This window comes from Cephus cinctus, unplaced genomic scaffold, assembly GCF_000341935.2.
Source record: "Cephus cinctus unplaced genomic scaffold, Ccin1 Ccin1_scaffold1062, whole genome shotgun sequence".
In the NCBI taxonomy this organism is placed as follows: Eukaryota; Metazoa; Arthropoda; class Insecta; order Hymenoptera; family Cephidae; genus Cephus; species Cephus cinctus.
The window spans coordinates 232508-257654 of NW_014333584.1; the positions used below are offsets into that span (position 1 = coordinate 232508).

General features: G+C 40.6%; 1 protein-coding gene and 1 long non-coding RNA gene across 5 annotated transcripts; one reads left to right on the top strand and one right to left on the bottom strand.

The window, feature by feature from the left end:
* The first annotated feature begins 767 nt into the window (after positions 1 to 767).
* LOC107271878 lies at positions 768 to 25131 on the top strand. 4 transcript variants are annotated; one of them, XM_025089151.1, is made up of 30 exons: positions 768 to 1495; positions 3713 to 4339; positions 5586 to 5770; positions 5983 to 6101; positions 6192 to 6399; positions 6753 to 7009; positions 7100 to 7661; positions 7766 to 8119; positions 8200 to 8256; positions 8350 to 8521; positions 8607 to 8834; positions 9471 to 9554; positions 9931 to 10060; positions 14178 to 14323; positions 14413 to 14680; positions 14797 to 14940; positions 14992 to 15195; positions 15289 to 15543; positions 15808 to 15978; positions 16139 to 16325; positions 16819 to 17085; positions 17180 to 17460; positions 17531 to 17725; positions 17795 to 17903; positions 17990 to 18169; positions 18251 to 18546; positions 18652 to 18839; positions 18924 to 19327; positions 19412 to 19633; positions 20218 to 25131. In XM_025089151.1, the coding sequence occupies exons 2-30, from the start codon at positions 4173 to 4175 to the stop codon at positions 20394 to 20396; spliced, it is 6219 nt and encodes a 2072-aa protein (XP_024944919.1). In that variant the 5' UTR covers positions 768 to 1495; positions 3713 to 4172; the 3' UTR covers positions 20397 to 25131. The 4 variants fall into 4 exon arrangements, with proteins under 4 accessions (XP_024944919.1, XP_015603892.1, XP_015603895.1 ...); XM_015748406.2 differs by lacking the exon at positions 9471 to 9554 and having other exon boundaries at positions 15013 to 15195; XM_015748409.2 differs by lacking the exon at positions 9471 to 9554 and having other exon boundaries at positions 6192 to 6390; positions 15013 to 15195.
* Positions 16128 to 16879, bottom strand: LOC107271907. The gene is made up of 2 exons (XR_001538768.1): positions 16483 to 16879; positions 16128 to 16340 (listed from the first exon to the last, which is right to left on the bottom strand). It is a non-coding gene; the product is annotated as an uncharacterized LOC107271907 (long non-coding RNA).
* Positions 25132 to 25147: the final 16 nt, after the last annotated feature.

The window sequence follows — 25147 nt, forward strand, 5'->3', positions numbered from 1 at the left end:
AAGATAACATCAGTAGCAGAATTGTCCGTAATACTTGAAAAAATGTTGAAATCTATGTAATCTAGAGAAGTTATCAACAGGTAGGTATCACGTAGTTTCTATTTTCAAAGTGACAATCAGACATTTTTTTTTTCATCGGCATCCCACTTTGCAAACGGAAGTGAATGGAACAGCTGTATGCAGATTCCAGGTAAGAAATAATCTCGAAAGATCTATCCAATCCATGATCGCATCTATTCTTAGAGTATCCTAATATCCGTAGATCCTAAAATCCTGATGAAGTGTAGAAATGTCAAAGGAACGAGGATGATTTCTTCTTCAAGGAGGACATAGAAGGTCTGTCTTTTGAGACGGTTGCAATTTCAATATGCATCCGAATGACGAACGTTTTCTCTCTTCATGTGACAGAGTACGATGGTAATAAGCTAGAGGAAAAGGCGACGAGAATGAGATGGACGTGGGGCTAGTGTAGAGTGTAGAGTGCAGAGTGGTACGACGCGACATAGGTACTATATACATATATGTAGCTAGCTGTATACGATAGGTTAGAATAGAAGGATGACGACGAGGAGAAGGAAGTGTAGAAGGTTAGGGGTTGGTTTTCGCGAGGATGGCGTGATAGTATAGGGGATGCGCGAAATTCTCTCCCTCTTTAAACTCTCCGGGTAAACGTAGAAGAGCGCAAGTCCCGGATCGATCGTTGATCGCCATGGTTACGCCTGGATATAGGCACGAACCACCCCATCCGCCTCACGGTAAGTCGAATACGTTGAATTTACAGGGGAAAAACTGGGAAAACGTTGAGGAATCCGCCCCGATCTCTATCGGGCCGATCGTAGGGGCGTGGATCGTTTCGCGATCGGCTCCAGGAGTGTCGTGAGTTTAATACGTTGTGTAAAAGAGTGTCGAACTGCATGGGCGCATCACGGGCGCAGCAGGGATATCGACATTTTCGGCTAGGGGCGCATTCGGGGCCAGGCCTTCCCCGATCTGCAGTATCCATGGCTACGTGGGAGATGAATTCACGCGAAAGTACGGCGATGCCGTAACCGGGAAAACGTTGTCGAGAGTGAACTTGGCCATCTTTAAAATTTGAATTAACGTACCTTAACGGTTCACATACCCTTTGAGAGTCCTGACGCGATTTCTTATCCGGAGCTACGGTGGGTTCACAGAGTGTGATGTTGTGATTTTTTGACAAGGGTGGAGAGTACCATTTTACATCCTTTATTATTTTATGTTTAATCCTTTTTTGTCTCTTTTAATTCACTACGGCTCTCTCTAAGGAAGCCAGCAATACTTTGGCGGTTTTTCCTCCGGTTCTTGTCTCTGCGCGATGTTCTATGTTGTTGTGCATCATCCCTGTGTCGCGTTGTGTCGCCTCTTCAGTTTACACAAACTTTTGAATGAGGATCAACCCTTAGTATCCGGTATAAATAAGTGAGAGAAAGTGTGAATTTGTCAACCCCCAAGCGGAATTATTCCAACACTCGTGGTAAAGTATCTCTGCGCATTTTCATTATTCAATAGAGAAATGCTTTACGATTCCTTAAAGGGTATATCAAAGTAATTCTCACACTTATACTTTACTTACACGTTACTTAACAGTGTCCGACTGTCTGATTTCAATCCATTATGGTGTCTAGTTTCTAGTATATTTTTTTTTTATAGAAAAATCGATTATTCCTTCATTCCCAGGAGACGATGCTTCTATACTTATTCCCTACGTTACAATCCACTAAACTGACATATTGTCTACCAGCCGGTAACGTCTGCTTCTCAGGATCCTGGAGGCTCTTGAAAAAACGTACTAATAGAATTTCTTCCATTTATTTAAAGTACTTATCAAGGCCGACGTAGGGATACCTTTAAAAGTCGCTGAGCCGTGCTAGAATTGTGGATACACAACCCCAGTTTTATTGTAGTATCAGACTCGTCACGATATCGTTCATTGATTCAAATAAAATTCGGGGCGAATGCACCGTGGTAAAACAAGCAAATCAAAATATACAAATATACCCAGCTATAGTATACGTGAGTTTTATAACTATAAATATATAATAGAAACGTATATTAAAAAACAAATGATAAGCGAAATATCTAATCCGAATGATCTTTGATATTATATCATGAAATTGCGTTGCATCGTATCGACAAGCGAAGGAGCCGGCATCTACGTGTGCACGGTACCCGCCCATGTCGTGAAGTCCTCCTCCCGAAAAGGGTCCATTTGGGTCGAAGATAATGTGGACGGAACGAGATAAAATAAAGTAGGAAAGAATGGCGTATACAGAGAGGATGGATAAACAATGTGGATCCGCCTAAGGAACCTATCGAGGTTTACCTTTTGCAATATTCACGTTTAGGAGGTGATAGGTAACCGCATTCCAGGGTAGGAGGAGGAGGAGGGGAAGGGGTTGTTCGAAATCGATATAGTGTTTAGGAAGGTCTTTTCACCCACAACCATAGGTACCTACTTTACCCTAGCTCGTAATCAGAACCCAAGCCTGCCACTGGCTTCCTGTCTACCACGTTCACTCACTCTTTGCCCTCTATTAGATCAACTGCCTCTACCTCAGCATCTTCCTCTACGTGGCTGCGATGGGATCCTCATATAGATACTACCTGGGAACGTAACAACCGATTGATGGAATTATCTCTTGGATGCTTTAAAGAGGATTTCTGATCTGGACCAGAGGCTGACTTGGTTCGTTCGTCCTTTGCCTCAGTTCAGTCACCCCTGGCTGCGTCAACATCACTCTTCATGCTTGGATGACGTACACTCTCTTTTTATATATTTATTACTTTTTTTAGGAAATCTTTTTTTTATGTATCATTCTACTTACACTTTATTAATATTGTTCGATAGGCACGTGCATTGTGAAGGGAAAGTACCCTTGTTGGAAATTAACCCTTATTACCCTTCGGTTGTTGATACTCTGTCTCCTGTACTCTTCAGCATCTGGTGATGGTCTGTCTTCAGAGATCTAGGATTTGGCGTTCTCTTTCATAAGGGTGGAAACGACGTCGCGTATTTGGAGAATGAAATTACTTTCCAGAAGCGTTATAAAAATAGTTTTAGTAGGGGTTCGTAAATCGGATGGGACGGCTTCCTGTTCAATAGGGTAAATAAAATGGAGGGAGTCTCTAAGGGGTTGGCGTTCGCCAGGGTGGACTGAATGAAAATCAATTAAATGCAATTAAGCTGAAATTCGAATTGGTCTGCTTTGAATCGACAGCGTTGATGACTTTTAACGTGACTCTAACATTTCAGGCATTCGATTTGCATTCCTGTAGTTGGATAGCGAATTCTTCATCCTGGAGACCTGGATATGACTTGTGATGTTTTTCTCATATTTCATGAAAGTCATATTGCTTCTCCTGAGTCTCAATCTCAATACTCTGGATCTGTGACCTGAGTGAACTGGTCTTGTCGCTTGGTTCCATGTATTTGACCCTTACCACCGGTTTGTGTAGGAGGATGCACCAGGATGTTATTATTACTTGAGAGTAAAAAGAAGCAAGAGCAGCTATGCTGTCGCAGATGACTTTCTATCACTGTAAATGTACCCCAGAAACTTATTAGCCAATGATGGAGTCAAAGTAGGTGTTGAATGGGCGATAATGGTAAACGGTATTAAAAAATTATATCTTTGTTAAAAATATTTATTTAAAAATATTTATTTTAACACAAGAAAATATCTGTTCGCAGCGATGATGCCACGGAGAAGCTGATAATCTCAGGAGGCAGCAATGATGTGACAATAAAGATATCTTCTTCTGTTCTCTGATCGGGGACCACTCCCTGTTTACAGTGCTTCCCAAGAAACCAAGAAAACGCAAGAAAAAGAAAATAGACTCACCGAACAGGTGATAGCTTCGGTGCCAAAATCGAAAATTAAAATATACACAGTGTCAAAGAAAGAGAGCGTGATACGGAAGAGATATCAGTGGATTGTAATAACAGGAACCGGAAGAGACTCGCAGAAACGTAAGGTCAGGAATGTATTAAAAAAAAAAAAAAAAAAAACTCAAGCAAACTGTATACAGCAAAGAAAAACTGACTGCCAAGATCCTAAAGAATCAAGAGCAAGGTGATCAAGAAGCAAATAAGGTGGAGGCGTCCTAAAGATAGAAGAAGAAGCAAAGAAAACTGGAAGTTGAAGAATAAAATGGGCAACAAGCTGTCCTGCAGCTGCGCACCCTTGATAAGAAAGGCGTACCGTTACGAAGATTCGCCATGGCAGGCCGGTGCCAGGGGCGGCGTAGGCACCGGTGGAGGCCGCAGGGGCGACACTGGTCACTTGCTCAGGTGCGGAAGCTTAAGAGAGAGGAAGAGGTGCGCATACCATACCATTCAGCCATTCAACCATTTCATTCGAATTCGACCATCTTACAATCTCTCTACTGTACCTGATCACATGACTACTGTGTCTGTACTCAGATAGACTGTCTACCGATGCATTATGACTACTTGCTATGTCTCTCTCTCTCTCTCTCTCTCTCTCTCTCTCTCTCTCTCTCTCTGTCCACCCATCCCTCTCTCTCTTTCATTCGCACCTTCGTCCATTCATCACACTCGGCAGCCCTCGATTGTTACGGTCACGTTACTACTATGCGCCAATGCATCGCGTTAACTATGCATATGCATATATCTAGGTATCAATAATATGCAGGACTGTTCAGTTGAAATGCATTAATTTTACTTGACAATTGACATTTGACATTTATTATTGATGCATTTCTAAGTGAGTGATTTTGGATATTAGTCGAATCATAATTTGGAGTCGTTGGAATTATTTTATTTACTTTATTGGTATTTGTTCTCTTTGTTCATATTTGTTAAACAGAATTTTTAATGTTAACGTCGGGTTTTCTAGAGATAATTACTGGTTATGTCCTTTTTTTTGTTTTGTTAACTTGGTGTACCTGATTAATTTTTTTTGTTCATTTCCTCTTGATGGTTTTTATACAGATCAAATCGCTTCTCGACCAATCAAATTCACTCGACCATTCTTCACTCCTGTTTATTCTTCATTATCATAGATAAATCAATCTTTTTTCATTTCATTTTACACTTTCATTTCTGCAGTGCACGAAATGCTTTAGGAATTGCTTATAGTTGCACTTTCTTATCATGCTACGGTGCAGAGATATTATGCAAAGAAAATGAAAATAGTTCTAAAGCTAGTTCGCATGCTCTGCAATTTTTCTATTTGGCATTGACGTAAGGCCTGTTAAGTAAAATAAACAGTAGAATGATCTCTATTGAATTAGATTATAATAATATTTTTCAATTGAAGATTTTCAACTACTGTGCACGTTAGATACTGTAGATAGATATGTGTAATAGATAACCTGAGGGAAAAAAGAATTTCAAATAGACACTGGACGGTACAAGACAATTGTAAGAATCTGTAAAACGTAGAGTGCTATTGGTAAAGAGAAAAGACATTTTTCAACGTAATAGTTATTACTTGTTAAACAAGATAAATCTTTGTTACCGTAGTACCTATGTGTAAAAAGATAATTAATATATATTCTTATAAAACTCTATCATGTTGTATAACGTCGAGGGATTTCAGACTCTGGGCCGAAGTTTTTCACGTGAGCGCAAGTGGGGCCGGAACTGTAAAGTGGCAGCAAATCTCAGAAGACCTGGTCCCTGTGAACATTACCTGCGTGCAGGATTCACCTGAGTGCATCTTCCATATCACGGCTTACAATAGTCAGGTGGATAAGATCCTGGACGTGCGACTTGTGCAGCCAGGTAATAAGTTTTTCGATAACCCAAATGAACTACTAGCAGACCTGTATTGTCAGGAGAGAAAAAGAATGCTAACAACCAATTGCAAAGAATGGGTGTATCTTTTCTTTTTAAAAAATTGAACCCATCAAGTACTCGTTATTGAAACTGTCTATTCTTTTCAAGTTCAGTATCTGGCTACCACTTGGCCTAGTTTAATATTCTGTCTTTTTAAGGTACAAGAATTGGCCAAGCATCTGAGTGCTTTGTCTATTGGAAAGACACAATGACCAACGACACTTGGGGACTGAACTTCACCTCACCGATCGATGCTAAACAGTTTCGCGAATGCTGCGTGAGTTTGTAGTTGGGTTAAGAGAATTGTGGATAATTTTTGTTAGAATATGATGTTAATTTTCTAAAATTTTTTTTTACTCACTTTTAGTCGCCGTCGTTCAAGTTCTCCAGGAAGGCCTCCTCGTCCTATTCCTTGAAGCTGGAACCGCCGAACAAGCAGAAGATAAAGACAAGGAGAAAGACCCTATCTACTCCAGCCTCACCAAGCAGATCAAGAGAACCTCAGTGTACTTGTATGACCCCGGAACAATTTGCACGGCTGCGTAGTCAAGACCCTAGATACAGAGGTACTTGCGGTAAGATATCAAAATTTCCTTTTTACGTCTTTCTGACGTAACGTACAGGTAAAAGGGTATAAGAGTACTCGATAGAAATTACTGATTGGATATCGTAATTGGGTTTCATATATAACATGTATTATATATAGGTCGTAGATATTTATGTGCTATATACAAGTTTATGGAATGGATCAATTTCTAATTATCGGGTAATTAATAGAGCTGTAATGGATGTATCTCGTCAGGACACTCAGGTTCTGCTTGGTTCTGTGAATATTTCTGACGGATAGTGTATCACTAGGTATCCAGTGTCATTGTTTATCCATTTTTTGTATTATTAATTGACAGCTTTATTGATGCTCTTTATCCAGGTGGTTCCTCCACGTTACCAAGGACCATGGCTCGCTCGACTGAAATGGAGATGACACCTGGACGAGATAAGATTACAGCGGCTACGTCCAGCGCGTCACTCTACGACAATGTGACCAATGCGAATGCCACACCCGGGAAGACGGCAAAGAGCGGAGACTCGATTAAGCAGAAGGAGAAGCAACAGCAAAATGAGACCTGTCAAACAACACCAAAAACAGCAAACGTGGCAATTGGCACGGCTACAGTTGGTTCTCAGGCACGTACCAGTTGTCTGTTATTTTTTATTGCCTTCGTAGCGCTATACTTTCTCTATAGTTCACCTCCTTAACGTTCTTTTGCGTTACAGATTGATAGTCCGGAAGAGAAGGGTCCAGCGATCTCGCCCAAAAAGGGCCAGAAACAGAGTCAGGACTCGTCGACTCAGCAAAATGGAACTGAAAGGGAGACATTGAAGTCCGAGGGTACACAGGCTGGTGGAACGTTGCAGAACAAGTCAATGCGCAAGGAGCAACTTCATCATACAAAGTCAGCGGACTACACTGAATTGGAAATGGAGAATGGAAATATATTCAATATAGTGAACAATAATCATAACGGTAGAAAGTCGAAAAGCAAGAGCACCGATGACATGAGAATTGAAAATGCTCAAAACGGTGGAATCAGTTTGGATTCCAATACTCTGAAGAGAATGCTGAAGCCCATGTCAAGTATCGACAGTCCTGTCACGTCTCCTGAAATGACTAGAAAGAGGCACAGTCATCACAGCTATCATTATCATCCTAACAATAACAATCAGAAGTACATGTCCGAGGCTGAGAATGAAAATTACTCGAATCCTTACAGAAGCTCGTACAACAACAAGTTCCAGGGTTCGCGAAGCGCTCACGACATGGGAAGACAGTATACTGGTAAATTATTACCTAATTTCTTTTATTCTTTGTCTTTGGTATCTCTGGATGCTTGTTGCCATTTGTTTTGCCAACTCCTCCATCGTGAAGTCTCTCCGTTCCAGGTGGTAGAACCAGGACGTACTTGGACATGGAACGTAATCGGTGCACAGGTGACATGTCGCCGCCTTCGGACAACGTCATATTCGACAACCAATGCTACGCGACAACTCCGAGCTCGTCGAATGGGAATTCCGACATGGAGCAATCGAATCATTGCAACTCCAGACGATGTAACAACGGTCAAACATATCAGCAACAGAACATGCAGTCGGTGTCTACGCCAGGAAGTCCCACCAGTAGGCTTCTTCTTGAATACGAGATGCACCTCAGGAATACACTTGCCAAAGGAATGGACGCCGAAAGTTACAGTCTTCATACGTTTGAAGCTTTGCTCACTCAGAGTATGGAAAATCTTGGTGAATATCGTGGATAAGACTGATTTAATTTGTTTTTATAAATTTTCATTAATCTCTTTATTGATTTATATTATCTTCAGAATTCGCTGAGAATATTCCTTTGAACGTTCAACGCACGCCCCACGTTTCGCGTAGACGTAAGTTCGATAGTTTAAGATTGTTTGAAGCTTTTGATGTATTATTTTATATAGATTCTTTTTATTGTGGCTTTTTATTTTTCATTCGATCAGGATCCAGCAGCAATAAATCATCCACGCTTCCATTGTCCTATCGCTACTGTAACGAGAGACAGAACAGTAAGGATCGCGATGGCTACTACAGCGACAGGAATGAGATTATCAGGGAAAAAAGAGAACGAGATCTTGATCGTGATCGTGGATATCTAAGCGATTATAATTCGAGGTATTTCATTGTAGATTAGTCAAACTTAATGTCTCAGTAATAAACTTTAATTACCATCTGAACCGTATCTCGATTTGAGTAACAGATGTGCCAGTTGCATTGGCGAATCTGCTAGGGCTCAATGGTTCCGGCACTCGGATGGCTGGCAATCCGGAAGCTCGACACTTGGTTCCGGTGCATCCAGCTCCATGAATCCTGCTTACTCGGGACACAAAAGAGAATCACCCTGGGACTCGCTACCATCTCTGAGACACGAGGGCAGCCTGAACGACAGTGGTTACAAGTCAAATAGAACCGATTCTTTGGAACAAAGGTGAGATTTATCTTATACGTCTTTAACCAGTACTTATCCAAAGTGCTGTCTTACTCTTATAGTTCAGTGTAAAGTGAACATCATTCGTACATTCGCGAGATTATGGGGTGTATGGATGGGCAAAGTAAGTGAATTTTTTAGTTAAAAATTAAAAGAGAAAAAAGAACTGTTATGCGACAAACTTTTTTTTACAAATGATTTTTTTTTCATCAGACACCAAGTGTAAGATATGCCTTTTAATCAATTTTTCTCAAATCTCTGCAATCCTCTTTAGCTCATTAAAATGCAAAGGGACGTGGGATCATAGTTCCTTGCATCCATGAACGGATACGGTGTAAATTGTGACCTGTTCTCGTTACACAATGCATACTTATCCTTAAGTCCCCCCAACGTTCTTTCTTTCTTTAGTTTAGTGAAGAAAAAAAAAAAGAAAGAAAGAAAAGGGAAAAAAAACCCTTCTCATGCCCTACCCCACCTCTCTATTGTTTTCATTGTCTTCCTACCCCCCATTGTGTCGCAATCTTTTCACTTTTACCACATTTTTCAGCGAGGCTCGCGCATTGCTTCCGCGCGAAACCTCTGCGAGTCCATTTTTTCCATTCACCAAATATATTTCTATATATTTTCATCGGACAGGAAAGGCGACGCGACCATTGAATTAGCAGCCTCGAGAAAGGTTCCTCGCACACGATTTTCGAACGGGGCCGCTATGACTCCCAAGTACGAAAAATAATCCTATTCCTATGAAAGTTCATAATTAGCTAATTAAACTTTTGCGACGCATTGTATAAAAGCGGCTATTACGATTTGATAAAATTCCAAATTATTGGTATAACATACATGATATAATTTGCATCCATTAATCTTTCCCAATAGTTAATTGCCTACTGTACGAATTATTTGACGTTTTGTCTGTCAGTGTAACTTTGCCGTCTTCCTCTTTCGTCCCTCTGTACCGTATCTATGAATTAACCTCTTTACACGGCCTGTGTCAGTCTTTTGTTAATTGACAGTGAGAGAGAAGTTGCTCAAAGTAATATTGAGACTCCAACTGATTAGACAATGACGACTAATCACTTTTCCTATGACTTTCCAGGGGTACCTTCGACAGGCAGGACAGCGTCAGGTCGGATTACATGTCCGACAGGGATGGCAGATATGGTATCGTGCAACAAGCTTCCCTGGAGAGTACAGACTCGAGGCTCTGCTACTTGACGTCTTCCGAGGTGAGTCAGGAGTGGCTGTTGACCTTAACTCCCCAATTTCAAGATCTCCTTCAGTATTATATCATCCACGTTCGATCCTCTTAATTTACAATGCACTTTCCTTATTCGTTTATATGTTGGTAAGCGTCCTTGGTAACATCGCCGAGGAGACACTCGGAGAAGGGTAAACCAGGTTATGGATTATTACATCGGAGGCTGGAAGGAATTTCAAGAGATATTGAAAAGGAACGTCCAATAAATTTTTGTCGGGTGACGCCTGGTGGGTGGTAGGATCCCAACGTACCCAGGGGAGCCAGTATGTAATTCCAGAGGACGAGTATGCTGGAAGGAACGTGGGAAGTGGAGAACATCGATAACCTAGTGACCCTGGTTCGACGTTACGAGTATTTCATAGCCATTCCTATCTGGCGACTGTGCCAAAGCCCACTGAGAAATGGGGTTGGGTGGGGTTGGGGTCGGCCGGTTGTTTTTGTTGCTTTGTTACGGAAATGCGATATATATCGGTGCCGACGTTATTTTATCACAGGGTCGGATAGTGGGGGGGTTGCCAACAGGTGCATGCGCATGTCCTCGGATCTCACGAATTTACCCCACGTACAACCCCCCTCTCCATTCTGTATGTGCTAGTCAGCGAGGAAGAAATGAGCTTGGTGCCCGAAAGAAAAATTTGCTACATGAAAAATTCTATCTTTCTCACTCAAAAGCTACGATACGTAATTTCATACGAAAGAAGGCAAATTATTGGAAAACGACAAAATTTCTTGCTACCACATGGATTTTTGGCGACAGGATGCGCGAAACCGTTGATAAAAATGTGGAGGAGAAATACGAGGGCATGGAATGAAAGGAATCTCGACTACGTAAAATAGTTGAGATGCAAAGTTGTACAAAGAGCGCATAGTGCACCCTCGAAAAGTCTCGTAAGCTACGTCACGAGTATTGTAGCGGCAGTGTCCTCGCAGCAGCCGCATTTCCCACCCTTAACCGTCCTCACGGTCCCCTTTTGTAACCTCCGCACTTTCCACCGCCTACCGGGGGCAGAGCCGGAGGCGAGGAGCGCCAGCGCCAGTGCTAGCGGCAGCGGTAGTAGCAGCAACTATATACTATGACACCCCACTCCTGATCTGACTCCCTCCTTCGTATATCTCTTACCCCTACAACCCCACCAGGACTCCCTGGAAACCCCAACAGGAACCAGGTATTGATTCCCCTAGCAAAGCAAAGCAAAGCTCTTCCCTGTTTTCCGACAGTCTGGAGCAAAGCACACTCCAAGCTGCAGACTCGAAAAGGCGCTCTACGTTATATTCGTCACCAGCTGCCGATAACGAACAAATCTTATTAAACCACTGGCCCGTTTGGGTGACTTATTTTCTCTTTACTTTTTTCCTTTCAAATAGAGAGAGAGAGAGAGAGAGAGTACATAATGGTTTGAAAGCGTGGCTCATGGTTACCAGAATGGAGACGTGGATTGGAACTACGACTGCGACACAGGAGGGATGGTGGTGGTTCTTCCACGAGAGGCGCTTGCGATTAATAAAATCATTGACACGTTGATGTTACGTCGGTTGATGCTCACGAGGATTTTAATTAATATCAGACGATAGTTCTCGGACAGGTCAAGGAAGACGGAGAGAAAAAGAGATAAGAGAGAAAAACGACGTGGGAATTTTTAATCAAAGTTTATATCAATCGCCGAAGAGGAACAAGATCGACTCGGGCCTGAAACGAGGTCGGATTTGAACTTTATCAGTAATAAAGTACAGATTTTTAAGACAGTGTTATCGGTGCTTTTTTATTATAATGTTTCTATTTGTTTCATTTTAGTTGATTTATTTGGTAATGGACTTACCGAGGTTGGATCGACTTTGGATTTTATTTTATCCATACCTCTTCGTATCCTGATTGTCAATGGTGAATCAGAATTTTTATCCTGGAAGAAGAATCTGGCTTCGTTTGACTGCTTGAATGGTCAGTGAAGTCCGTGTGCACCAGGGATTCTTTGGGATTCAGGATCAAGAGGAATATCGTGATGAGGAAGCTGCTACGAGAGAGTCAAGTGCGTTAGGTTTATTGAATTTATGTGAATTCATGTAAAATGGGAAAACCTCCGTGAGGCGTAAAGAGAGAAAGAGTGATAAAGAGGATGCAAGAGAGAAGAAAGAAGAAATATTTCGAATTCAAACCGACCGCCTGAAATAATCTTCAGGCTGAGATTGTCAGGAATTGTGCGATTGCTCGTGCTGTGAATAATTATTAAGTATCTCGACGTAAGGAATTAAAGCAAAGAAAAACATTGGTGATCAGCTGCGTACGATAAGGGCGTAGAATCGTGTTGTGTCGATCGACTAACGAAGACAAAAAGGTTAAAAGAAATTGTTGAGAAGAATATTTAAAGTGAATAGCAAAAAAGACTAAGAAGGGAAAAGCTCGTTTAAGACATTGAGTGGTACGAAGGAAGGGAAACGATATACGTACATTATTTTTATATGGAGAGTCAATTTCTATATGATATTTCATAATTCTATATATTTATTCGTAAGAGCCAAGTAATGGAACACGAGAAAGCTTAAACGTTCTGGCTAATGCGTGTATATAAATTGCGACAGTGATAAAAGATAACGGGTGATGGTCAAATTGGCGCAAAAGGGTAACAAAGTAGCAGGAATAATGTGCGTAAGATGCGCAGAGCCGAAATAATATTCGTATTCTATTTGAGCTGTACATTCGTGATAAGCGCTTGGCGTATATTCTGGGAATTGATGATACCGGAATTGGTTCCAGAATTGACAAGCCTGATGAATGATACATTCGTATGAATTTCACGCCCAACAAGAAAACCAATCATCCGGTCTATTTGTAATCGGCAGAAATCGCGAGAAGCTGAATATATTTAACGAGAGAAAACGAAATTTCGAAATTAAGTTTGTCGCGGAAATTTTCTATGAAGGAACCGAAGAGGAGACTATACGTGTACTAAGTTTTATTGAGATTCATACGTATACGTGATATAATACTGCGGAGATTTGTCTACCTGTGACCAAGATGAAACCGGAAGCTGGGAGGATAGTGAACTTTTCATTTGAATAGAGATTCCTATCGCGTTAATTAGTGCGTTAACCCGCTTGGTTGAATAAACCAGAAGCAGAGTGTCTGCGTCACTCGTTAGAAAAGAGAGCAGTTACATATATAGTAGGAGAGGAGGGACAGAGAGGGAAAGAGAAAAAAAGAATTTAGATCACGCGTCACGACGCCAGTTTCCCTGATGCTATCGATCGTTGGGAAATCTAAATGTAAATTCAGTCGTCCCTTAAAAGTGGATAGTTTTCGGTAAACAGTACTGATAATAGTTATAAATTGTTAAGAGAAGAAAAAAAAAGGATCTACCTCGACTCGACGATGCTCTTAGAGGGATGCTGCATTTCGCAAGATCATGATCCAGTGGATCGGAATGACTGTAACGAGACCACGCGTCTCATGAAGATCTCATAGGTTACTTGTAGTAAAAATCAAATGATGGTAGAGCCAGGATGGTCGACGTCTCGTATCAATAGTTCTCTGGACTTGCTGAATCCCAGCAGTAGTTACACGGATCTGACGACACTTCATAATAAGCAGTGCAAGAAGTATTTCTGCCTTTGCAAGAGACATACGATAAGCGTTATCTGCATCAATGAGACGAAGAAGCTGTACTGGTTCAATTGCAAGAGTGTCGAGGATAAAGTGAATCCGGGTATTGGGGAAGGTTATTATTACAAATTATTGAAAATCATCAATGGGGCATTGAATACTTGGGCCGAGAAATATATAGACGGTCTGAAGATTGCCAAGAAGGAGATCATGTTCAAGATCAACGGTACCGCCAAGAGGAACATGAAGCTCCTCAAGGAAGGATGCTACTGTCATTATCATCCTCACATGACAGCAGATAGTTGCAATGCTGACTTTCTCAAGAGAGTCGTAAGTTTTACCAGGTCAAAGAAGTTTAACGTGAAATCTTTGACGGTTTATCGTCTTCTTTTAATCTCCTCTTATATCCTGAATATTATTGAGAATTTCCACAAAAAAAATGTGACTCAAAATTATTTTCGTTTTATATTCAATTAAATTGGTTTTTCAGATGTCTGACGACGACCGAATGTCTCTGACGACTGCGGTGAGCGACGATGACGATGGTGAAAGTGTCATTAATTCACCCTACCGTGGAAAGCAGACTGGTACAGCCGCAGCATCCTTCAATTGCACTGGAGCAGTGAGGAAAGCTGGGTAGAAATATTTAAAAACATTTTATGATAACGATGGACCGTCATTGATGTCATTGAGATACATTTCTATTATGTATTTGCTCCGTGTAGATTTCTAAGCGTGAAGAAGTGGCTCCTGAGGAAGAAGCATCAGATCGAACTAGCCAGGAAACGGGGATGGAAGGGTTACTGGGTCTGTCTTAAGGGCACGACGTTGCTCTTTTACCCTTGTGATTCCCATGAGAGCAGAGCTGTGGAAACGGCGCCAAAGCATCTGATTATCGTGGACGGTGCCATAATGCAGCCAATACCAGAGCACCCTAAGAGGGACTATATATTCTGCTTGAGCACTGCCTTCGGGGATGCCTATCTGTTCCAGGTAGAGGAAGCGGGGGATTAGGTTGCGAATCAAGGATCTCTCTTTCGAAAGGGTCTTTGCCCAGTTGGATTGACGTAGCTATCAGGCCCCTATACGAAAATACATTTTTATTTTAGGCACCATGTCAAGTGGAACTTGAGAATTGGGTGAACAGCATCCACTCGGCGTGCGCAGCTGCATTTGCTCGTCACCGGGGTAAGACCGGGACCCTGCATCTTCTACAGGAGGAAATATTCCGGCTGGAGAAGGCAATAGAATCGGTGAGTAAAATTAATATAAAATAACTAAAGATTATATGACAGTCGTTGAAGATATTACTTTACCTCGTTCAGGATCATAAGCTGAAGCACATGGCAGATCTTCAACAGTCGGTTGTATCCGACGTGGAAACGAAGCAGCAGATCAACAATCAGATTGTTCAGTGGGAAGAGAATCTGGAACGTCTTCATTGTGAACAATTTCGTCTTAGATGTTACATGGCTAGTCTTCAGAGCGGTGAATTGCCGAATCCGAAGGTAGCGAAGATGCTTTTTGATTGTTCTTAGTTGAAATTACTAAAATTTGAATTTCACTGGCTGAGTCTCAGGTTGGTATAAATTCTTTTCTAGAGTCTACTCACTCACGTTTCTCGGGCAACGAAGCAGACCCTGAACAAACTTGGGGTCTTCACGGTATCCTCCTTCCACGCTTTTATATGCGCCAGGAGTCCGTCGCTCCTGAATAATCTTCTGGCAGGTCGCGGAGCCACCAAGAGAAGACCGCCACTCCTCTCCAGGTCTAATAGCAGTTCCAGTAGAAGATCCTTGCAGATTTCTTCCAGGGATGAAGAGAAGACCGTCAAGGTGTCGGTGCCGGATAATCAGGTCAGTTATTTTTTAAGTTTTAATTGAAGGGCTGCACTCTAAGGTCATCGCATAAATAATTGCTGCAACTAGACGCTACGCTTTAATACCTACGTACAGAATACGTATATTAAATTATAAATTGTCGGGTATGAAATTATCAAGCTATTATGCTAGATCGTCACTATCAGTTGAAGCTACTCGCATTACTATCTATTACTGAAATTGGATTCTCTTGATAAAAATTCTACGACGTAGCTAAAGACAAATTATTCGAATTTCTAGCTCGTTTCGGTATTTCTACGGGATGCAATGTCCGTCGAGGAGTTCCTGGCAAGTGCGTGTAGCAGAAAAGGTCTCAATCCTATGGAGCATTTTGTCAGGGTGAAGAAACGACGCGATATGGAGGATCACAACTATTTCGTGCCGCATAGAACAGATCTGATAGAGACCTACGTGAGTACCAGCTGTATAACGTTCTAAGGATGTACCTGGATTAACAAAAATCCAGACTCCATCAAAGTAATACATAACCTATGAAAAATTTCATCTACTAAAAGTCACGAGATTGTTATGGTTGAAATTAAAAATAATTTTTTTTTTTCTATTTATTCAGCTGCATACCCACGAGATAGTCGAGGTCTGCGCCAAGATACTCTACCAAGTAGAACTCCAGAGGAACACCCTGGACCAGATGTGGGGCTTCTCCGTGGAGGCTGAACTTATTGAGAATTCCGATAGGCAGGACGAGCTTTGCTGCTACGTTAGCAGAGTCGAGGACAAGAGCGTCGCCATGCAGAATGGTTAGTAGAGGACGACTAAAGGGAAGAAGAAGAAAAAGTTGATGAACAAAATAATTGTTTAATGCGAAGAAGCAATTGTTTAAGTATAACGTTAAGGCCACAGTGCGCGATATCACCTTGTGATTCTGTTAAGAATTGACTTTTATAATTCACTTACCGCTGGATGAGCAATGTTGCATGAACATGACTTAACCAAGCATAAAAACCCTGGATGAAGTGTTCGAGGCTAGCGTTGGAGCTTTATGGACTATATTGTTTACACGTGGCTCAGGTGTACTTTCATTGTCATTATCGATCCTCCACGCTAGAATTACTTTTATCTATAATTCATCCGCCACTGTTATTCTTTTATGATATAAATAGACGATTGCCTCTTTGCTAGATTCAGATACACAGTCCTTTCATGGTTGATCTTATTGGCTGCTGTGAATCTCATTGATGTATTAGTGAGTACGATTGGAATTGAAAATACCCTATGTTGTTTTCTCTTTAGGAATCATCAAGAGCGATGAGATCATGGTGATCAATGGTGCTATTGTCAGTGATCTAGACATGATGTATCTGGAAAGCGTTCTTCAGGAGGAGTTAGCCCTTTGTATGATGATGAGATCATCGAGAACCGAACCACCAGATCTTTCTGGTGTGATGAGAGTTACCGATGACATAATTGAAAGTCTTGTGTGTCCACCGCCTCCTTCGGATCCACCTGTCATAAGCGAAGAAATGATATCTGGCTTGATCGTTCCTGCACCTGGTTGGAGTAAGATCTATTGTTGATTAGTGACTTTAATCTTTGTCAGATGAATTGATGATCTCTGGAACGGTCTGGGATGTCAATTTTTATTTTTCATTAGGTAAGGAAAGCATACTACAGGAATGCTCGGCCGTTTCGCACATGGAGAACGGGAAGCAGACATCGAGAACCAATTCGTTTGAGATTGAGAATCTTTTGAAGACGGCTGAACAGGTAACTGGTATCTGTAGATCTCCTGGGGAAACCAGGAAATCCAGTCCTACCGGAAGTGTTGTCAGTTCCCACTCGCAGGCACTAACGCCGAGTCGACAATTGAGTGACGCTGAGAAGCTGAAGAAAGTGATTTTAGAATTGATCGAGACTGAACGGACTTATGTAAAGGTCGGTATTAGAATTATTTTTTTAATTAGACAAATCTCTCAAGTTACCTAATGATTCGTATGTTTTGTAGAATTTAAATAATTTGCTGGAAAACTATCTGGAACCCCTAAAGCGCGAAACTTTCTTGTCGAACGCTGAGATAAACGCGCTATTTGGTAATATCCAGGAAATTGTCACTTTCCAACGGCAATTTCTCCAGAATCTCGATCATGCGATTGAGATGGAGTCGGATTTCAACAGTTTCGACCATCCGAGTCAATTCAAGGTAATTTATATTAATTATTTAACTATATAATACCACAGAGATTACTAATCGTATTTTCTCTTACTGCAGGGTGTCCTGTTTTCCATTGGAAGTGCCTTCTTATATTACGTAAATCACTTCAAATTGTACAGCTCATTCTGCGCCAGTCACTCGAAGGCCCAAAAAGTTCTGCACCCCAGTGAGTAGTAGCTTCAACCCTTTTTATTTATTTAATAAGAATCATTATCGACTGCATTCTTAATACCGATTGATATTTCAATGCAGACGAAGGAAACCAAGCTTTACAAGAATTTCTATCAGCGAGGAACCCACGCCAGCAACATTCCTCAACTTTGGAATCCTATCTGATAAAGCCTATCCAGAGAATACTAAAGTATCCATTGCTCTTGCAACAGCTCAGGAATCTCACGGACGAGCACAGCGAGGAACACCAACATTTAATTGGTAAAGTTTGCGAATTTTTGATAAAAATAAAAATTCAATTTCCAATAGCTTACTGTACTTTTTCTATATGTGAAATTACAGAGGCTCTTAAGGGTATGGAGAAGGTGGCTGAGCACATAAACGAAATGCAGAGAATTCACGAGGAGTACGGCGCCATCTTTGATCATCTGTTTAGACAGCATCAAAAATCGTGCAAACAGCCGATCGACCTTAGCCCAGGCGATTTACTTTATTACGGTGGCGTCGAGTGGCTCAATATTTCGGATTTCCTCGGTAAAATCAAAAAGGGACTTGAATTACACGCCATGTGCTTTGTGTTCAAGTCTGCCGTAGTGTTTTTGTGTAAGGAGAGATTAAGACAGAAGAAGAAGCTCATGGTGAGTAAACGCCTTGAATTATTTTAAAACGTCTTCTCTGTGTAATCAAGAATTTATGTGCCCCCTTTCCCTCGTGTTTTGCTATTTTTATAATTCTCTCAACAGGGAGTTTCCACTAAAGCGAACTCCAGCGAGGTCGAGATTATCCGCTATCAGGTTCTCATTCCTGTGACAGAGGTTCAGGTCAGGGCCAGTTCAGCGAAAGACATGGAATCGCACTTCCTGTGGGAATTGATTCACCTGAGAAGTCAATTACAGCGACGTTCCGAAAAAGTCTACGTGTTGTCTAACAGGTAAGATTGAATCGTTCATAAATTTTCTACTAAACGCGTACAGATATAAAAGTGAAACACATTTTGAAAAAATTTTCTATACAGCACGACGGACTTCAGAAACGCGTTCCTGAAGACAATCCGGCAGATAATTCGGGAGTCTGTACGAAACATGAGTATACCTTCGACAAAGCAAAGTATGCCTCAACCGCCGATATCCATTTCTCCTCGTATGTCAACCGGACACGTGGAGAAGTTCGAAAAGCCCATAGGTCAGAGTCAGACACAGAACGGCAACGGCACCGGTCCCGGAACCGGAACTTTGTCAAAGAAGGTGGTGAAGCAGCAAATGATGACCAATCCGCACAACGTTAAGAGAAAATACAGCCAGTCCAAACAGACGGTGGATCACGAGAGTTCGGAAGATAAGGATTTTGAAGAACCAGCATCCAATCAGCCACAGCAGACAACCTTCCGTTCCAGGAGCAAGACCATAAGCGATAGTTCAGGTAAAGTGTCATTGGCCATGATAACAAAAAATAATAAAACAAATTAAATACCATTTTTTTTAAAAAACAATCTACTTCACACAGGCGAGGTCAAGGTAGACATGGACTCCGGAACAAAATCCGAGGGTGAAGAGGATTCTCAGGCTTTTTTAGGCGAGAAGAAAACAAACCTGGGTCGTACCCCAAATCATCTAACACTGAGTACCACCTCGACGATTTCCGCCGGAAGTACCGGTAGCCAGGCCAGACTAATCCAATCGTCTCATCAGCCAGAGAACTATCAGCCAATCACAATCAAGGAGCTTGGTAAGAAACGAATTAAAAAACGACAAAACTAAAAAAAAAAACTAAATCCACCCTGGGACCTAAGCGAATCGATCCGATCTAGAACGATCGTGCAACCGATCTCTTTGCAAACCATCGATCAACCGCAATAACACGTACAGTAACAAAGGCCGTAACGTTATATGAAACCCGGCCTTAATTACCTGGCACTAAGTACCACCTATACCCCAACGATAAACAAGGGCCAAGCTTTACGACTTGAAATACGATCAACGCGGCATTCGCCTGATTCATCCAAGATCTATGCGACATCCAACAAGATCACATATATCATATACACATATGATACTCTGCCTATGCGCCACATAGGTGTCGCGTCGTTCGTTGCCAAGATGCCTAAAAAAAATGAAAAAAGAAATAACCTATACGCTCCTACACGAGCGCCCACGCACGATATCTCTCTCTCTCTCTCTCTCTCTCACTCTCACTCTATCTCTCACTCACTCTTTCTCTCTATCTCTCTCTCTCCCCCGTGTCCACTTTTATATGTCGATTATTCAAAAGAAACCGTGCACACGCTGTCACTCTAATTTCATTTGAATTAGGTTCGCCGATATGGAAGCCGCGAGAGCTACCGTCTCTGGGAGAGGCCACAACTCTGCCGCGAAAGGGTAAGTCGGCGGGCGAGTTCGCGGATATGAGCTCGGCACACAGCGCCTCCCGAAAGTCCCTCATAGAAATCAATAATTGTGCTCAACAATCTAGCTTTAGTAATCATATTTAAGTTATCGTATGTCTTTCATTATTGGTACGCGCCTTTATTGACATACTTTCAATCAATACTTCACATTACTTGCTCGTTTCCTTAATTTTTATTCAGTTTCTTATTAACTGTACACCTTTTAATTGACGTCACGAGCATCAATTATATGCACGTGTATACATATATATATTATATATAATATATATGCATATACCTATATATATACAATACATAAGTTATCATTAAGTTTCATCACCGAGTTAAACGCTATTATTCAGCATTACGCGAAAGGGTAGTAAAATTCAAGGATTCCTCTTGCTATTCATACTAAACGCCATTTTTTTTTTTCTTTTGCACCACATCTTCCTTTTTACATAAACTTCCTGTTTCGTCGTTCGACCTCCCCAAGGCAATTTGTCTCAACCCTCTATAAGACGTCGAACAACAGCACGCTACCCGGTGTCCAAACAAAAAATTCATCCTATCCGCCATTGCTAGCAGGAAGTTGTCAATGAGCCTTGAACTCTGACCCAGACTAGGTCAATCAATGATATCTATGATAAGGAGATAATTTATTACAAAAAAAATGTAATCCTATTTTTCTTTTCCCCACTTTTCTTTTCTACTCCTCCCTGCTTAAAACCCTCAGCTCTCTTATAGCAACAGTGGGTAGCTTGAACAGCAATTGGAAATCATTGAACATTGTATATAATGTAATAACGACATTCTTACGATTATTGGGGATATTATCGTCATCGTATTATTATTTATTATTATTCTTATTACGATTACTATTAACGCAAATAATCGAGGTCGTACGAAGATGGATTGAGAGAAAACAAAGAAAAAAAAAGAACAACGTAAGAATTAAGTTAGCGATTATATCAATTAAAAGTCATGTGTGTGTATATATATATATATACATATATATGCATACAGATGAGATATGTTAATCAATCAAGTGCATAGTTACGCGCGTTCACACAATGGATAAATAATACAGACACCGGATACAAGTTCGGTACGCGGACTTGTTGACGAGCGGATACGCGATGACTGTTATAAGGGTGCGTACACAAGACGTACGGGAGAACAGAATTTAATGAATATATATTAATCGTCGTTCGGTTGCGCCACCTACTTACCCACCGAGTCGCGCGTCTTCGCCTTTCTCGTCCCCAGGTACCAGGATTACGCTTGCGAAGATAGTCTAGCTTATTTTTAACATTGATCAAAGGGTGGCGATCGATTAGTGTGGAGATTGGAGGGAGGATAGAGGGTGAGATTGATATTATATTGAATTAATATAATTAGGGTGACCGACGTGTATCCTGGACACGGGGACGACGGGCTTGATCCATAGTGACGTGCGTTGAGGATTAGCACTTAAGGAATATTTAGATACCCAAATGAAAACGACGTTTAGGTTAGGTTTGTCGCGCCGATCGTACCGGCGGGCCGTCGTGAGCTTTAATTAAAATGGAGTTCAATGGCGGCGATGGATGTGTACTGGTTGGAAGTGGAAGAAGAAAAAAAAAAGGATAAAGACGTCGGTTAATGAATTTAACGATAAATGATTATGGTAACGATTGTTAATGGGGTATTACGATAAATTAATTATGTCGAGGGATTAATTCATGTACATTAGACAACAGAAAGTATCCACATAGAGAAATACCTTTAAATATATATAATGCATATACATATATTGCATAGGCGATATATGTTTATGCGTACTGTCATGGTCAGTGTATATGTGCTTTGTCGCATGCGGCATCCGAGATTTAATTGGATTATGTAATCGAGATATTTATTTGGTCGATTAAGGTATTCGGTATATCTTTTTTTATTGTATAACTTTGTTCGCCTCCCGCAGCTTTCGTTGAATTTGTTCTCGATCGAAGATTTGTCGAAGTGACTGGAGGTAATTAGTTGTTAATGGGGACTTTGATTGTACGCGTTGGTAGTAACGTGGAATTAATTTTTACCGATTGGCAGGCATTTTTTGTCTCGACGCACAATCGACGATCCTTCGAGTTGAGAACTCTATTACGTTTTGAGATATTTCATTATTGATATATTAGTCAAGCTTTGTATACTTGTATGATATTTATTTATAAATTGCGTCATTCAATTTATGCATACTTCAAGCCAATCGTCGGGGGGTTTTCGAATTTTCAAATTTTTCTTTGTCGAGGCGACTCGGCCAAGCGGATTGCTGGATGGTATTTCAAAACCGGAAGCGCTTGCCGCGTGCGGCAGAAAGGGAAAGGGAAAAGCGAATCGAGAGTAAAGAAAAACGTTAAGGGTCCTGAGTTGGTCTGAGATTTGAGGGGGAAAAAAAGTGGCACTTCAGGAAGAAACCAAAAAAAAAAATCCTATACACGTTGCTCGAATCTTCACGCGTCTCCAAAAATTTTTTGCACCTTGTCATTCTTTTTTTTTTCTCAAACTCATACAGACTCCTCGGGCAGATTAAAGGCGTTACCGTAATTTCCGACAATATTTCTGCAAAATTCTGTACGCGTATGGTAACCACTGGAAAATCTCGTGCTACGGTTATTCAAAATCACAATTCAACTTTTAACCCAAGAAGACGCACATTGTTATTTCCGATTACGAACTTACTAAATACCCGAACGAAAATTTTGCAAAGGTATTGTACTTGAAATTCAGTCTGCGGTTTTGCTTCGTTCAAGGGAAAAGAATTATAATGCTACCGGATATCCCCACCCCCACCGTTAGCACTTAATTAAGGTCTAAGAAACCTTACCTACGTAGGTACTCGTTACTCGAAAGAAAGAAAGAGAAAAAAAATAATAATAACATTAATAATATATATATATTATATAACGTCCCAATGGGTTCCCAATGGGTAAACGCCAAGCGAGACGGAAGTATAAGAATACTAAATACTATATATATATATATATATTACCAAGAATATATCTAATTAAGGTATCGGTTAAGATCTGACAGCGAAGATTAAATGAATTAAAAACCAAGTATAAGATACCTATTTAAAATAATACTAGGTGACATAGTTGATATTATATATATACATACGTATATATACACGTAAATAAATTATATGTATATATACATATATATATATAAATTACACAGAACGACCTGCGTTGCTCGAATTATTGTATTATCGATTACATCAATTTTATTGTATAAATTCTGTCGAGGCGCGTGTTCAATCGAGAGTGTTCGACCGATCGGTATCCGCGTGCCCATACCAAGGTATATATATATATATACATAATATAGAATAATCGATTCTGAATTTCCTCTAGTTGCTGTTTAATTATCATTTACCTTTAATTGCAATCTATTAACGTATACGTAAAATACCGTGGCATTGTAGCTACGGTCGATGGATGCTTTGTAAAGATACTAGTTGATACTTATTCTTTTTTGGCCATGATTCAAATTTTATTGTTCTTTTTTATATATGTATATATATATTAATCTCTTGATTATACCTTTAGGTAGTTATCTTTAGGTACGTATTTTTAATTGTAACGAGTTTCAATGTTTATTCGTGTGGTGGGAGGCGAAAGGTAGGATAAAAGAGGAATGACGGATGAAAATGATCGAGGGGCGCGAATGATTGTGATTTTATGTAAAAGGGGGATTGATTATCTGTGTTGGACGTTAGGTGAATAATGTGAATGTGACTTTTAGGTTATGTTCGATGCGCAAGTGATTGTCGATTATCGACGAAGGAATACAATGGTATACAGAGAAGATAAGGGTCGACGTTGATATTTAATTGGACTCTTTTTTGGATTTTGTGAAATCGAGGGGATTGAGACTTGGTGGGTATAAATACTCTCGCTTGAAAACGTCCCAACAGTTGGCCTAGTGTAACCAAGTTTAATGTTTTTTCGCGTCCACTCTGCTAACCCGCCAGCCAATGAGATATTTCGACTTTGAGATCCGAATTGGATTATTCGATTATCGAGCCGTTATTATAGATTCTTCCAGAAAATTTTATTCGTATAAACTTTATCGCTACCGTTGAAAATATATTTGAGGATAATGGGGGCGGCCCGGAGTTTAGTCACGTTTTCATTAACGTGCTGTGTTTACTTATTATGTACCAATGGAGTCCGTTGCGACTGGATCAATTAATTGTTAACGACTCGTGAGCTTTTACGGAACCGGCTGAGCGTTTGAATCGTGTTCTAAAAGTTACGAGGGAGACGCAGAGAGTCAGGCTTAAGGGGAATGAGATGTTAATTAAATAATAGTATACATTGTAATTGTGAATTACGTTTACGATTTTACTTGTAAATCGTGGATCGCGTGTTATTGACTCTCTGCGCGAAGCCAGTTTTGAGGTTATAAAGAGAAGGGAACGATCGATTCGATTGGACGGGTACATAATTTATCTAGGGTGGGGATTAAATATGGTAATAACCGGAAGTAAGGATACTACTTATATGTCTTTCGATGAATCTTCCTTTCGTTATTGTAATTATTAAGTCGTGCGCTTACGTATAAGTGAAAATCCTATGGTATTATTATATAGTGACAAAGGTGTTGCGTTTCTTTCTCGAGAACTGTTAGCGTATAACTATCGTAATTCGTGTTATCGATTACGACGACATCCGGTTTATTACTGAACGATTATTAAAACGTGTATTTATTATCGTTGTTCTTCGGTTTTTTTTTAACGTGACACACGTTTAACGAACGATCCATTTGTACAATCATTGCGTCATTAAAATATGATTATTCATTATGGAAGAAAAATCTTT